Source organism: Triplophysa rosa, linkage group LG16 (assembly GCF_024868665.1).
Source record: "Triplophysa rosa linkage group LG16, Trosa_1v2, whole genome shotgun sequence".
In the NCBI taxonomy this organism is placed as follows: Eukaryota; Metazoa; Chordata; class Actinopteri; order Cypriniformes; family Nemacheilidae; genus Triplophysa; species Triplophysa rosa.
Genome location: NC_079905.1, coordinates 9,367,262 through 9,380,710, shown reverse-complemented (window position 1 = coordinate 9,380,710; position 13,449 = coordinate 9,367,262). Strand labels below are relative to the sequence as shown.

The 13,449-nt window shown below is 37.7% G+C and overlaps 2 protein-coding genes across 4 annotated transcripts; one reads left to right on the top strand and one right to left on the bottom strand.

The window, feature by feature from the left end:
• Window positions 1-590: 590 nt before the first annotated feature.
• psmb4 (proteasome 20S subunit beta 4) lies at window positions 591-2,625 on the bottom strand. The gene is made up of 7 exons (XM_057354452.1): window positions 2,466-2,625; window positions 1,765-1,971; window positions 1,468-1,614; window positions 1,261-1,342; window positions 1,063-1,179; window positions 852-940; window positions 591-735 (listed from the first exon to the last, which is right to left on the bottom strand). The coding sequence occupies exons 1-7, from the start codon at window positions 2,588-2,590 to the stop codon at window positions 723-725; spliced, it is 780 nt and encodes a 259-aa protein (XP_057210435.1). The 5' UTR covers window positions 2,591-2,625; the 3' UTR covers window positions 591-722.
• Window positions 2,626-4,858: 2,233 nt separating this feature from the next.
• si:dkey-166k12.1 (solute carrier family 22 member 13) lies at window positions 4,859-13,408 on the top strand. Of its 3 annotated transcripts, none has more exons than XM_057354295.1 (10): window positions 4,867-5,684; window positions 6,560-6,663; window positions 6,935-7,089; window positions 7,365-7,533; window positions 8,639-8,753; window positions 9,154-9,257; window positions 9,465-9,676; window positions 10,548-10,656; window positions 11,105-11,305; window positions 11,426-13,408. In XM_057354295.1, exons 1-10 carry the CDS (start codon window positions 5,331-5,333, stop codon window positions 11,535-11,537), a joined length of 1,635 nt encoding a protein of 544 aa, XP_057210278.1. In that variant the 5' UTR covers window positions 4,867-5,330; the 3' UTR covers window positions 11,538-13,408. The 3 variants fall into 3 exon arrangements, with proteins under 3 accessions (XP_057210279.1, XP_057210278.1, XP_057210280.1); XM_057354297.1 differs by having other exon boundaries at window positions 5,567-5,852; window positions 11,426-13,404; XM_057354296.1 differs by lacking the exon at window positions 11,426-13,408 and having other exon boundaries at window positions 4,859-5,684; window positions 11,109-11,236.
• The last annotated feature ends 41 nt before the right edge of the window (window positions 13,409-13,449 follow it).

The following is a 13,449-nucleotide window of genomic DNA, read 5'->3' as shown; positions in this document are numbered from 1 at the left end:
TAGTGGTTCTCAACTGACTTAACAGCAGTAAAATTATGGAAGAATGTATCATATGGAAATGTATCATACATTTTGTGCAATCAATGTTTCAGCAGTGTGTAATTGTATATGTTTTTCGTTTAATTACAATTTAAGATCGTAAGTCTTTATTTAGAGGGGGGCACAAAGCGATACACCCAACACAAAGGGGAGCCTTACAATGAAAATGTTTGAGAACCACTGTACTAGACTATAGCTTCCTATATCTTGTTGCTGGACACAATTTTGGTGCAAAGTCTTGGTAGACAAACTAGAAACAAGCTGGAATCTGGATGATAGCCCCTCATCTTCAGAAACCACTGAATCAAAAAGACAATTTTGGTACTGTATTAAGATAGCACTTGATGTGCGTTGTAAAATTTGGAAGCAAAATCAGATGAAGACCTCCACTTTGAGGTTATACAACAAGAATGTTCCAAGTTACATTATGGACAAAACAATAAGGTATTTTTAGAGTCCAGCATGAATGTTTGTTCATTTGACTGGATAGTTATGGGTCAACAAGGGGCAGTTTAAATACATATAAGAAAGTACACCTAGGACACACCAAACAACGTTATGAAATTTATTAATGTATAACAAAAGAGAGAGAAACAAAACTAACTGTAGTCTTGACAATACAATAATGATCTGGTGGAGCTAAGAGCATATCTGTAGATCAAGTGCCAAAACAGGATTAGCATTCATTCAAAACCACTGCAATAAAAACAGAGCAATTGAAAAGTCAATAAAATGTCAATCTGCATTCATAATATAACTATGCACTTTATATATGAGCTAATATTCACAGATACATTATCATTTCAGCCTACCTGATCAGATGGGCAATGTCCCAGTTTGTTTCAGATGACAGTGGTCCAATAATCTCAACTCCTTCAGCTGTCACGATGGCAATCTCATGCTAGGGGAGGATCCAAGAAAAGGAATAATTGTACTGATTCCAAACATACAATCAAATATTTGTACACTATTTCGTTTAATAATCGACTTTTGACACTTTATGAAAAGAACAAAGCTTGTTACCCTGTTGTAGGAACGTGCATCCCGGTAGTACAGAACTTTAAGGCATCGCTCTATCAGTGATCGTGCCTCATCTTTAGTAATTTCTACCTTGTTCTCCAGAACCTCCCTCATCAAGGGCTGCCAAAAACAAACAACTTCAAACATTATGATATGTCATAGGTATCAGTAAAATTGATGACATCATCCAAAACAATTTACCTGAGCCAAATAGGCACCAAATCCTGTTGCAATTGATGGTGCTTCATAGGCAACTCCTAACTTGTCCACGTACCCAAGAAAGCTGGAGGGAAACAATATGGACACAAAAACACAACTTGTTTTAGTAAAGGTAACAGCTCTTTTTAATTGCAACTTGACATCTACCATCTTCGTTAACAATAGCAGTTAAAATGGATATTGTCCCACCTCTCTCCATTGTCAAATCCACCAATGACCACTGTGTTCCACAATGGGTTCATCTTGCTGCGGCGGTTGTACATGACTCGTGTGAGCCAAGAGTGAATTGCTTTGGGAGTGTAACTGTGTCCATCTCCAAGAAGCTCTTCATCAATCCTAAACAAACACACATTATATAGATTATATTCTAAAATAATGTTACACTGACTGAAGACACTACTCCTTTGGCTTGATTTGACATAGTGTCACAATAATACAAATGATATTCGCAAAATGTTTAAATCAAATTATATTATGTATACTTACACCATCTGCTCAATAATCTGTTTGAGGTACTGATAGTCAGCATAGTCCCCTGAGGCTCCTAGGATGGTGTTGTTGTTGACTTTCATCAGACGGGAGATGTTGCGGAACCGCGCAAGTGATCCATAAGAGCCGAGCATGTCAGCAGCAATGATCACACCTCCAGTAAACTTAACACCGAGCACTGATGTGCCCGTTACCATGGGATTGCTGTAAAACACGAGATTATAAATGTATCAGTAAACATGATTACAATTCAATGTAAACATGCATATAGCAATGATTAGTGTCATTAAGATCCCACATGAATCCTCGGTAATACATACATGCACCTTTTTCATTTCTATTAATAAATATTCAGCTGTGTACATCTTAATTTCATGACAATTTGCCATCATAACAAAAGCTCCAGACAGGTTTAAACTTGGTTATGATATTTGTCTACTCATTAGCATTATTGCTAACACGCTAGCCGATCACTGTCCACTCAACTTTCACTTTCTCACAAGATCAAGAGAAACGTTTAAAAACTGAAGTAAGAACATCTTAAAATTCAACTAAGGAACGTGAAAGATTTATTTAAGACAATTTGCCGGTGTAAACAGTTACTTTCCTCCATGATGATGCAGCACAGCGCAGGGAAATCGAAACTGTAAACTAAGCGGCTAATAATGACAAAGATCACAAAACAGAACCGAACTTACAGCGTGTGTTTGATGGGTCCACATCCGGGAGCCGTACTGCTGCTGCTGTTACCTGGGAACGAATAAAACTGGCCGGGTCTCGGTCCATTCTCCCAGAAATTCAGCTTCAATCCGTGCGACTCCATGTTCACAATTGACGGAAATGACGCCACACATGCTGCTATGCTTGCACGCAACACGCGCAAGGTATTGTGGGATGTTGGGTTGTTTTTTCAGATAGTTTATATAATGTCCATTTTGCGTTTTGTCAGATTAATATTTACGTTATTGTTTGTTTGATCATATGTTTATGGAATATTGGTTCCGATTCTGATTTATTTGGCCAATGACATAGATTCCGCTTCAGTTGGGCCTCATCAGAGCCGTTGAATATTAGAGTTATGCTGCCTTCACGTGCTCTCGGAATCATCGGAAATATGAGTTTCGGAGGTAAAAATTGCACATGAACCCAAGCGGTACTCGCTGTCGCGTTTCCCACTGGGAAGTTGGGAAATCATTTAGTTCCCGAGACGGGCGGGCCTTATACAATCAACATGGCGGATGGGAGAATGATTTCTAATGAGACAGATATGATTTGTTAGTTTTTCCGCAACAGCTTCATTGCCTTGTCTTGTCGTTAAATTAGTACATATTTACATAATGAATAACCATTTGAAGTATACTGTATGTTTTATGCACTGCAAAAAATAGAATGTTTCACCAATATTCCAGAATAGTCAGCAAGCTGACGAGTAATACTATACAGTAGGATGTACGGTTGAAAACTATTACCATATAACATTAAGACACAGGCAAGCATGAATCTGGCGTCCTCCGTGCTTTCCGACAACAAAGCACCTGAACACAACCAGCTCGGAATCAATGACATCAGAAGTGGGAACTCGCCGCCGTGTGGTCACGTGGTTCATGGAGCACTCAAAAACAAATCCGTGCTGTCAATTTAAATGGATTTTACTGGGACAGATGACAACAACTGTATTCGCATACATTTTGCTAAAAATTAGCACATCGCGTTCACTGGTTATTACTACGTTGATTACATTTATAGCAGCATTTTATCTTGGGGAGTAATATGAATATAAGATTTTTGTGTTTAATTTTAACATTTAATATCAACTGCCAACTCGTTAAAATGTAAAAACATGCAGTTTTTTCACCGACTGTACAGCAAATGCGTTTGGGAGACACGAAATGAATGGGCTTCAGTGCAATGTTTGACCTGTCGGACGCCCCATGACTATGACGCGAGTTAGTTCCGCATTCCATTCTTCCTATGGAGGTGTATGCGAGTGCCGTAACTCTCATTAATGGCTCTGGGCCTCATAACACTGAATTTACATCCTCTTGTCAGATGTCTGAAGTTTGTGTGAGTGTTGTTCATTGAGTGGGAAATGGAAACAACCTGTACAATATAAAAACTACACAATTCATTTGAATGTTTTTCAATTTATGTAATAAAAAACACCAATAAACTACATTTTCTATCTCTGAACTGGTAGTCTTAATCAGTTTTTCTATTGAAATAAACTTATATAGCTGTTATGGATTTCCATTCTGCGTCTGCCCTAATTTGCCATATTTTCTAAGTAGGCTAATATGTACATGGATGTTTGTTTGTTTTTTATTTATCGTTTTCTTCAAGTAACCAAGCCCACATAACATTTACATTTAGCAGACGCTTTTATCCAAAGCGACTTACAGAGAGTTCGGGGGGCAATTAAGCGATATGTCATACAGGAGCAATAATACAATAGGTACCAAGTTACTAGTTTCCACAAAGCCAGAACAATACCTGTTGAGAGGTTGAGAGAAAGAGAGAGTTTTTTTTTCATTTGCCTGTCAAGTATTCACAGAAGAGGGTTTTAAGTAGTTTTTTGAATGTTGTGAGAGATGGTTGACCGGACTGAGTTAGGAAGAATGTTCCACCAGGAAGGAGTTGTGATCACGCTACAACTGTTATTCGCTAAAGACGTAGGCTACGTGGAATAAATTATTTGTCTGCACACAGTCTATTACAAACTCATACTGATTGATTTTTCCATTATGGTTTTTAATCCATTTTCTTTATTTTATACACTTTGGTATTTATTACATTATATAAAATCTGTAAAATAAAAACTGTTTATGCATGAATTTGTTTCTGTCACGGTATCACGTTTCTTGTTTTCAACCAGAGGTTGTTTTCTTGTGCAGTGGAGTCGCGTGGGACTAATTTAACGTTACCCATGCTTTGATGCACAGCCAGCCTCATGATGGGCGTGCCATTTCTGCAGGTGTAATTTAATAGCACAGAAGCGTACATATGATGTTCGTATTAACATCATTTATATGTTCCTTATGATCGTTGGCAGTACGAGCGAAAGTATTACACCCGTTCACACTTGGTGTTGTTGTGCGCAAGTCTGTCTCATAGGTTTCGTAACAAGCGTAGCGCGCGCGGGGTGTGTGTTTTGTTCGGTAAAACAGTCAACCAGTGCACAGTCGCGATGGATGGGAAAAGCGCCTAATAGGGAACATTAACAGACTTCAACCTTTGTATTAACATTATTATCTAACCATTTAGTTTTCGGTGCGTAAAATGCACTTTCTTGCGCGTCTTCGTAAAAGTATTTGTTTTTCTCTATTGTGGCGTTATAGAGTTTTGTCAATGAAACAATACGGAATGGCACAAGCTGGAGCTGCGTAAATGTGTTATTGATCTCTGTTGTTGAATTGAAGGAAACAATTGTTCCAGGATAAAAACAATTGGTTTTTTTATATTATCTGGTTCTTACACGTGCATGCAGAAATCCAGATTCTCGTGTTGAGCTTCACTGTACACATCTGTATTATTGTGGGGGTGTAAAGCGACTCGGAAGATCTTCCATGCGACTCGGAAAGTCGAAAATGAATTTCGATCAGCTGTTGGCCACGATCGGCGGCTTTGGGAGATATCAGAAGCTTTTGTATGTATGGATATGTCTACCGCAGATCTTTCTGGCATTCCACATGATGGCGAGCGTCTTCACAGGCGCCACGCCACCCCACCATTGTCGGGGTTCACGTCCCGAGGACCGGTCATCTAACGACGGCAATGTTTCAAACGTGAATTTGAGTATCTCTCTCTTGTCTGGGCATTCGTGCACAGTTTTTTCTGGAGAAAACCAGAGTGCATATTCAAGTTGTACAACAGGATGGGTGTACAGCCACGAGGTGTTCGAAAGCACAACTGTCACAGAGGTAATATTGATAGGCTTGTACATTATGCTACATATTACTTGTATATTGGCTTTTTTGTTGTTGTTGAAGCTCTTGTAAAATGTAGAATTAATCATACTAATTATTAATATCAATATGTCATGGATCTCGGGTGAGGTGAGAGACAGAGGACCCAAGTGCAGGCGGGAGGTAAGGGTTTAAACAAGACTTTAATAAAACAAAACAAAAACCCACGATGGGGACCATAACAAAACATGGAAACAGGAACTAACAAGACTAGACTAATAACACATCACCTAACTATAAAATAAACTAGACTTACAGGACAGGACAGTACAATGATCCAGCACAAGACAGAGGACACAGGGGCATTAAATAAGGGGACAAATCAAGAGGGAACAGGTGTGGGGCATGAAACTAATAACAAGCAATTAAGGAGACGAAATGGCGGGAACAGAGACTAGACACCGGAGAGAAAGAGAATGTGGAAGGCCAAGTGGGCCAAAACTTCTCTCTCCACGTAAAACAAGAGGTTCTGTCATGGTTCTGCCACTAGCTCAAGAAAAGCAAGACAAGATGGGGCAGAACCATGACATCAATAAGTCAAATAAAAAATTTGTTTGTTTGTTTATTAGGCAATGTTTATTGCCTAATGTTTATTAGGCAATAATATGCATTTATATTGTAGCGTATTTAATTATAATATTTATTATGTTGTTTATATTAACGTGTTTGCATTGATACAGCTGATCTTGACTGTCACTCGCTTAACTCTCTGCACAATGCATATAATACACCTGTTCTACCGGATGTCATTCTTGGGTAATGTTTTCTTTTAAGTAACTCTCAATTCATTTTTTATGAACTAATATGGTTTCATGTGTATTCATTTGCAGTGGGATCTGGTCTGTGACAAGGCAGGTCTAAACAGTCTGGGCTCATCTATTTATATGCTGGGGCTGCTTGTAGGGGCTGTTGTATTTGGAGCTATGGCAGACAGGTACACTTTAGTCACACACATATGCATCTACACATGGACTTGTGTACTTTGTTTAGGCAATACCGGACAACCCAGAGTCTTTCGCTCTGTCTTTATATCGTTCAACCCATTTGATTTCTGTGTTCACATCACTTTGCATTATATATGTTATTTTATCACAACCTCCACTGTGTCATCATCTGGATAATAAATAAATAAATACCATTTCATCCAAGATTTCATCACCATATTCTCATCAATGCTCTCTCTTTTTTTCTGTCTCTCTCGTAAGGTATGGGAGAAGGTTTGCCATGCTCTTGTCTTTAGCACTTCAGACAGTGTTTGGTGTGGCCGCTGCCTTCGCTCCAAACTTCCCTGTTTATGTCACCCTGCGCTTCATCATAGGAACAACAGTCTCGGGAGTGATAATCAATGCATTTGTGCTTGGTGAGCCTTGAAGTAACTCAGAGAAACTTTCTAATGTTCCTCTAGCTCTGGTATAACATGGCACCAGCAATGCCATGATCATGGGTTCGATCTCATGTAGTGACAGAAGGTATACTTTTAATAAGTAGGTTCACCACAACATTGTATTGACACGTTTAAACGCCAGCAGTAACAAACTCACAATTTTCTTTACATTAGAGCTAAACATCCCAGATTGAGCCCTTAAACCCCAATGCCAAACAAACCTAACTTTGATCCTCACCCACTCCTCATAGGCACAGAATGGACCTGCACACAGAGACGGATGTTAGCCGGCATCTTCACCGACTATTTCTTTGGTTTTGGCTACATGCTGCTTGCAGGTGTTGCTTATCTCATCAGAGACTGGAGAAAGCTACAGCTTGCTATCTCTGCACCAGGATTTCTCTTTATTTTCTATATCTGGTGAGACAACGCATATACAATATTACATGTGGGAATTCTGCCTGAAAAAAAAGCATGATATACTAGTAATTCAATACATATTTGTTCTCTTTCAACAAAAATACTGAAAGCACACCTCTTACCTTAACAAGCTGTTATTAGATGTTTTTTTATTTATTATTTTTTAGATGTATTTGGAAGTTTTTAATTTAATTTGATAAAAGAATGTATAAATAATTATTTTAAAAGTTTATTTAAAACTATTATTCAACTTGTTTCATGTATTTATTAAAGGAAAACATATGTTATCTTTTATTTTATTTTGTTTTAATTTAATTTTATACACAATCATTTTAACACATATTTTTAATGCCCCCTCAGGTTGAATTGAATCATAAACATATTTGAGGTGTACAAACAGTGTATTTATTAGACAACATTTGGCAAAATGACAAACTAGCATATCTGGGAATATGTTTTTTATTTTACAAAATATACAAATTCTTCTCAGACCAAACCAAAAAGTACAACTATGTAACATAAATGTAGTCGTTAATACTAAATATTAAATATCGCTGGTGTCCAAAACCTTGTATCTCCATATTTCTTGATTTTGTCATAAATCATTATTTTTAGTCACCCTTTATGTTTGTCACTGTGTTTGTAAAAATCTAACCATAAAAAAGTATTAAAATGAGCTTGTAAACTATTTAATATTTTAAATGTACAGTGTTTTTTCCATTTCCAGAAAAACAGCCAATTTGGACATACAAGGTTTCGGAAGGTCAGCGGTGATATATTATGAAATGTTTAACAATATAATTACATTTAAAGCAAAGCTGTCCATTTTCAAAAGTTGGACATCACTTTTGGACACGACTGTATATAGGAACTAAAACAAGGTTAGAACAATAAATACTGTAAACACTAAATTGAAGAACTATTAGAACTATTAATCGCTAATAAAATACGATTTTATGTATTTTCCTAGGATCAGAATCTATGTGGTTGCCTTTTAAAAAACAGTAAAAGCAGTACTTAAGATTCTGTGTTACATCTTGTCTGTATATCACTTTCTTTCCCTTTATCACTCTTACAACATAAATTTATCTTTTTTCTTTCACAGGGTTCTTCCACATTCAGCCCGTTGGCTGTTGGTGAATAACAGAAAAGAGGAAGCGATTGTTCTTTTGCGTAAGGCGGCCATGGTTAATGGTTGCGTGTTACCTCCCACCGTTCAGGTAAACAGACTTTCTTGTGAGCTGTCCTCTCTTTCACCCCCCCCTCTTTTTCGTCACGCCTCTGGCACGATCCTCAAATCCCATAAAAATGTCTATGAGCTCTGTAATCATCACCATGACAACCATCACCCACCCTAAGCAACCAGTCTACCAAGGGGACCTTTGTTTATTAGTCTGTAGGAAGTGATAGACTGAAGCTAGCGGTTTAAATCACCAGGGCTACAAGGAGATGACTTTCTCACCATCCGGCCATTGAGTGAAAGAAGTCTGCCATTGAAATTGAAGTTAAAGGTAGATGTAGGGATTCTGTAGTGGAAACTGTTATCTGTGCCAACTTTTAAGTTTAATTAACTGAGTTTGATTCTCTGAGTCTATTTTATTTCTGTTCCTGCTGTCACAGGTGGAGCGAAGTGAGGTCCCGCAAGGACGGACTCAATATACTGCTGCTGACCTAGTTCGGACCCCACAGATGAGAAAAAGGGCTCTCATACTGTACTACATCTGGTGCGATTAGAGTCTTTAAATGTACCTGTGCTTTACATAATTTGCATAATTTACTTTTATGTTACGTTCCAGACAGACAAGTTAAAATTTCCATGTCCAACCAAGTCACAAATGTAATAACAACATGCAAAAATTCAGCATTTCAAGTTTCAAGAACCAGTGCATATTAAAGTGTTTCTTAACTGATTTTTCTCTTTGTTTCTGCAGGTTTGTTAATGTGTTGGTGTATTATGGGCTGTCTCTTGGTGTGTCTGACCTGGGGGTAGACCTTTATCTTACTCAGTTCATGTTTGGATTGGTAGAAGTACCTGCAAGGTCTCTGGTGTTGGTCCTCTTGCCCTACAGTCGGCGAATCCCGCTGAGTGTGTTCCTTGCTGTGGGAGGAGGGGCGTGTCTACTCACTCTCGCCATTCCAGAAGGTGACCAATCAAATGAAACGACAGCCACTCTCTTTCCCTGCATCTCAATTCACGTACTATCCATACTAGTATTCAAATGAAGAATTATGTCCCAAATCATAGTATGTTGATACGAGTACTCTTGATGAAAAGTGTATGAACACTTAAACGGCTGATATTACCCACAACAATAAATTCAAATAAGTGATGCGTCACTGAATTAGTAAATGTAAGTATATACAGTAAACATTATATAAGAAATAATGAATAAATACGAAATACTTTTCCTTAGCAATATCAGTACATACTGTACTTTTAGGGCATAGTATAAGTATTGTATAGTATAAGCAATTTTCTTTTTCTAAGTTTGAAACGTTTTACCTTTCTATTTTAGGGATGGGCACAGCCGCTTGAAATATACAATAATTGCATAACATTTTTATTTCACACCTATTCTTGTCTAGTAACAGAACAGACAATGCAAAAACGTCTCTTTCTTAGTTTTGAGATGTGTTTTAGTGGTCCCCCATGATCCCACAAGCTGCAATTTGGGTCAACACTGTACTGTACAGACTTTCAGTTTGAGACATCAACAGCGTTTAACACTATTTGAGGATTACAGGCCATGCACACAGCTGTGAAAACATGTTTTTAAAAGTTGAACCATTTATATTTTGACAAGCTGTTTTAGGAATGTTCACAGTGTGAGATGCTAAAAAAGAACTGTAAACAGTCATTTTGACACATTGATCAACAATTAAAACCTTGCAGATGGACACTTAAAGCATAAGTGTACTCAAGTGATTTGTTGAGGACACTAAACAAAATGCTTGTTTTTACTTTTTTCTTTGTTTTACTCATTTCCATTGTTTACTTATTCTCCTTACTTCAGACAGTTTTAATGTTCGGACCGCTTTAGCCATGGTGGGGAAATTTGGAATTACAGCGTCTTTTGCCATCATCTACATTTATTCCGCAGAACTTATCCCAACCGTTCTCAGGTACACACATCTACACAATCTTAATCTTAACTGAAGGCTACAATTAAAGTGTGAAAGCAACAGATAAACATGAAATGGCCAAAGGCTCAGTTTGGCAGTTTTTGCATCCTGATATAGGCAGGGAGGAAAAATATGTACAAGTGTTCTCTCAGATATCGTAACAGAAGTGGCCTGTTTGTCATCATGCTGTGAAACAGATGGTAAGTGTCATTCATGATGACCAAATGCTTGGCCAGCACGTTCTTCTTATCCACCTCTCTGGGTTGAGTTTGACCTTAAGTGTGACACAAATAAAGACCAGAAACTGCTGCTATTTCGACTTAATACTTAAAGCCCAGATTGTGATAATGCTGACATTTGTGATAGCCGAGACTACCACCCCTTGCTCAAAATCATCTAGAACTGTAAATCTATATACTATGTGGAAAGCTTTTCTGTCTTTCGACAGGCAGACGGGTATTGGCGTAGCTTCTATGTTCGCACGCATGGGAGGAGTTTTAGCTCCACTAATAAACCTGCTTGGACGCCATGCACCTGTTGTGCCTATGGTGATATTTGGCTCCACCCCTCTGCTTGCCGCACTGCTTGCCCTGGCATTGCCTGAGACTGCCAATCAACCACTACCAAACAGCATTTTTGATGCAGAGAGGTGAACGATCACACCACATTCATCTAAACAAATAAAAGCATAGTCTAACAAATTTTTTTTTCAAATTTTCAAAAATTTTACCGGGTAAAATTTGAGTAATTTTCTCTTCTACTCCTTTAGGTCTGATCCTCAGAAACATGACGGACAAATTCCAGTAAAAACCAGCCAATCACAAAGCAGCACAGAAGACCAAGAACTACAGAGTTTAGCAGAGGAGTTCAGATCGACATAAATGATCGCACAACACTATGCAGCCTTATATTCAAATATTTCTACATTTTACATTAGCATTTTCATAAATGGGGAGATTTAAGTTTTGATGCAAAAAATGCCTCTTCTGTGTGACTTTGACAGATATTTGCACGTTTCCTAAATACGTTTGCCTGTAGGCTCTAGATTTTACTTGTGTACAGACATTTAAAAAAAACGGAGGTTTTTGGGATGATCTATTGATGGAAATGCAATATAATATACGTAGCTATGCCTTCAGGCGTGTATAAAGAGCTTACACAAAGAAGCGTTATGTTTTTATTACCTTAGAATAAGCTATTTCTATCTACATATACCGCGGGTCCCCTTGCATGTAATTAGCCATGTTCTGTCAGCCGTCTAGTGTTTCGAAAGGGAGGGGGAGTGGTGGAGTGAGGTTGGTTGCAATTCACAACCTTGCCACTATATTTCACTGACTGGACCTTTAAAGCAGAGAGAAATGGGAAACTGAGAAAATGGCATTCTACCGTATTTGGATGTTATAATGACATGTAAACTTATGAAAGTATAATTTCAAATACGGTTGCACAGCACTTCTATATACCATTGCGGTGTGCCGCAGTGTTCCTGAGATATGCTACTCTCCATACGTCTCAGCCACACAGAGATTTAAATACACAAACACATGCAGACAAACTGTATCTTCCCATTAAGCAAATGCAAAACCAGCAGAAGTATATCAGTAAGTCTCAGTAATGTTGGGTGAGTTGACAGGTAAAGGCAGTTACCTACAGCTAACCACATCAATTCTTATACTAATATCACTTTACTGTAATTCAATATTAAATGTACAGTATTTGTCACAGATCCAGGTTCTGAATGATTTACACACTCCAAGGTGGATATTTCATATTACAAGAGGGAATTTGCCCTGCAGTGCACTCGAAGGAAGCAGTGTATTGTGTTTTGTTTTGAAGCCATTGTATCTTGCAGAACATTTTAAGTGTTGTTTAGAAATGTGAAATTGAATAAGATGCCAATCTTCTCAGTACTACACAGAGTGGATGGTAGTTTAAGGATGTTAGAATGGGTTTATTGATATGTTTGTGACCTTATTACCCATACTAAACAATAGGTCAACATTTGTGTGTGTTTGGGCTTGTTGGGTGTCAAGTAGTGCCTTCTGTATAAAGCAGTACTTATGCTTTCATTTTTCGGAATATTCCACAGATATTTCTCGTGTAGGCTTTTATTTACTTTTGCTAGTGATGTTAGTTGAAATGGTTTTAAGAGCATGTACAATTCATTTTAGCTTAGAAAATGATTTTGTATTGTTAAGTGCTGATGTATGAACTCTATATGGATCCATTTGATTTTCATTTTGTAAAGAAAACATTCGTAAACGTACAACAAAAAACTTTAAGGCTGCTGCATTCATATTTTAACTTGTGGGGTCAATCTTACTTTTTTGAGAATACTATTACAGAGAAAAACTTATGTTGATGGTCACATGGTCCAACCTCAGTCACACACCACCAAATGACAAAGTCAATATTTTCAATTTTACATTAATTTTCAAAACATAAGAATGGTAGTTATACTGCATGCAGTCATTTGTTAGAAATGATCTTTTTATTGTGCAATTTGTCTTCCAATGTTAAATAACATCGGAATGAGTTTGATAAGGGGATATGTAGGCCATGTAATTGTTGACCACTGCCCGTGCGAAAGTGTTTTTCTAGGGGGTTCTGCCTCCGAAGCTGCATTTTGAAAAGCATTTCATTTACAAACAAGCATTTTGTTAAGATTTTCCGTTTATTGACATTCCAACTGAAGCACAATAAAACTGTGAACAATTGTCCAGCATACAGAATACTGCATTAAAATAAAATTAAAAACTTTTATTTAGTGGTGTCATGTGATTTTTAGAAGGA

What these genes read in the sequence shown, in the direction of transcription:
- psmb4 (XM_057354452.1), bottom strand. Translation starts at nt 2,590, where the DNA reads ATGGAGTCGCACGGATTGAAGCTGAATTTCTGGGAGAATGGACCGAGA. An exon ending in GGACCCATCAAACACACGCT is followed by an intron (nt 1,972 to 2,465) that starts GTAAGTTCGGTT and finishes CGTGTTTTACAG; the next exon opens with CAATCCCATGGTAACGGGCA. An exon ending in GGATTTGACAATGGAGAGAG is followed by an intron (nt 1,343 to 1,467) that starts GTGGGACAATAT and finishes GTTTCCCTCCAG; the next exon opens with CTTTCTTGGGTACGTGGACA.
- si:dkey-166k12.1 (XM_057354295.1), top strand. Translation starts at nt 5,331, where the DNA reads ATGCGACTCGGAAAGTCGAAAATGAATTTCGATCAGCTGTTGGCCACG. An exon ending in AATCAATGCATTTGTGCTTG is followed by an intron (nt 7,090 to 7,364) that starts GTGAGCCTTGAA and finishes CACTCCTCATAG; the next exon opens with GCACAGAATGGACCTGCACA. An exon ending in CTTATCCCAACCGTTCTCAG is followed by an intron (nt 10,657 to 11,104) that starts GTACACACATCT and finishes GTCTTTCGACAG; the next exon opens with GCAGACGGGTATTGGCGTAG.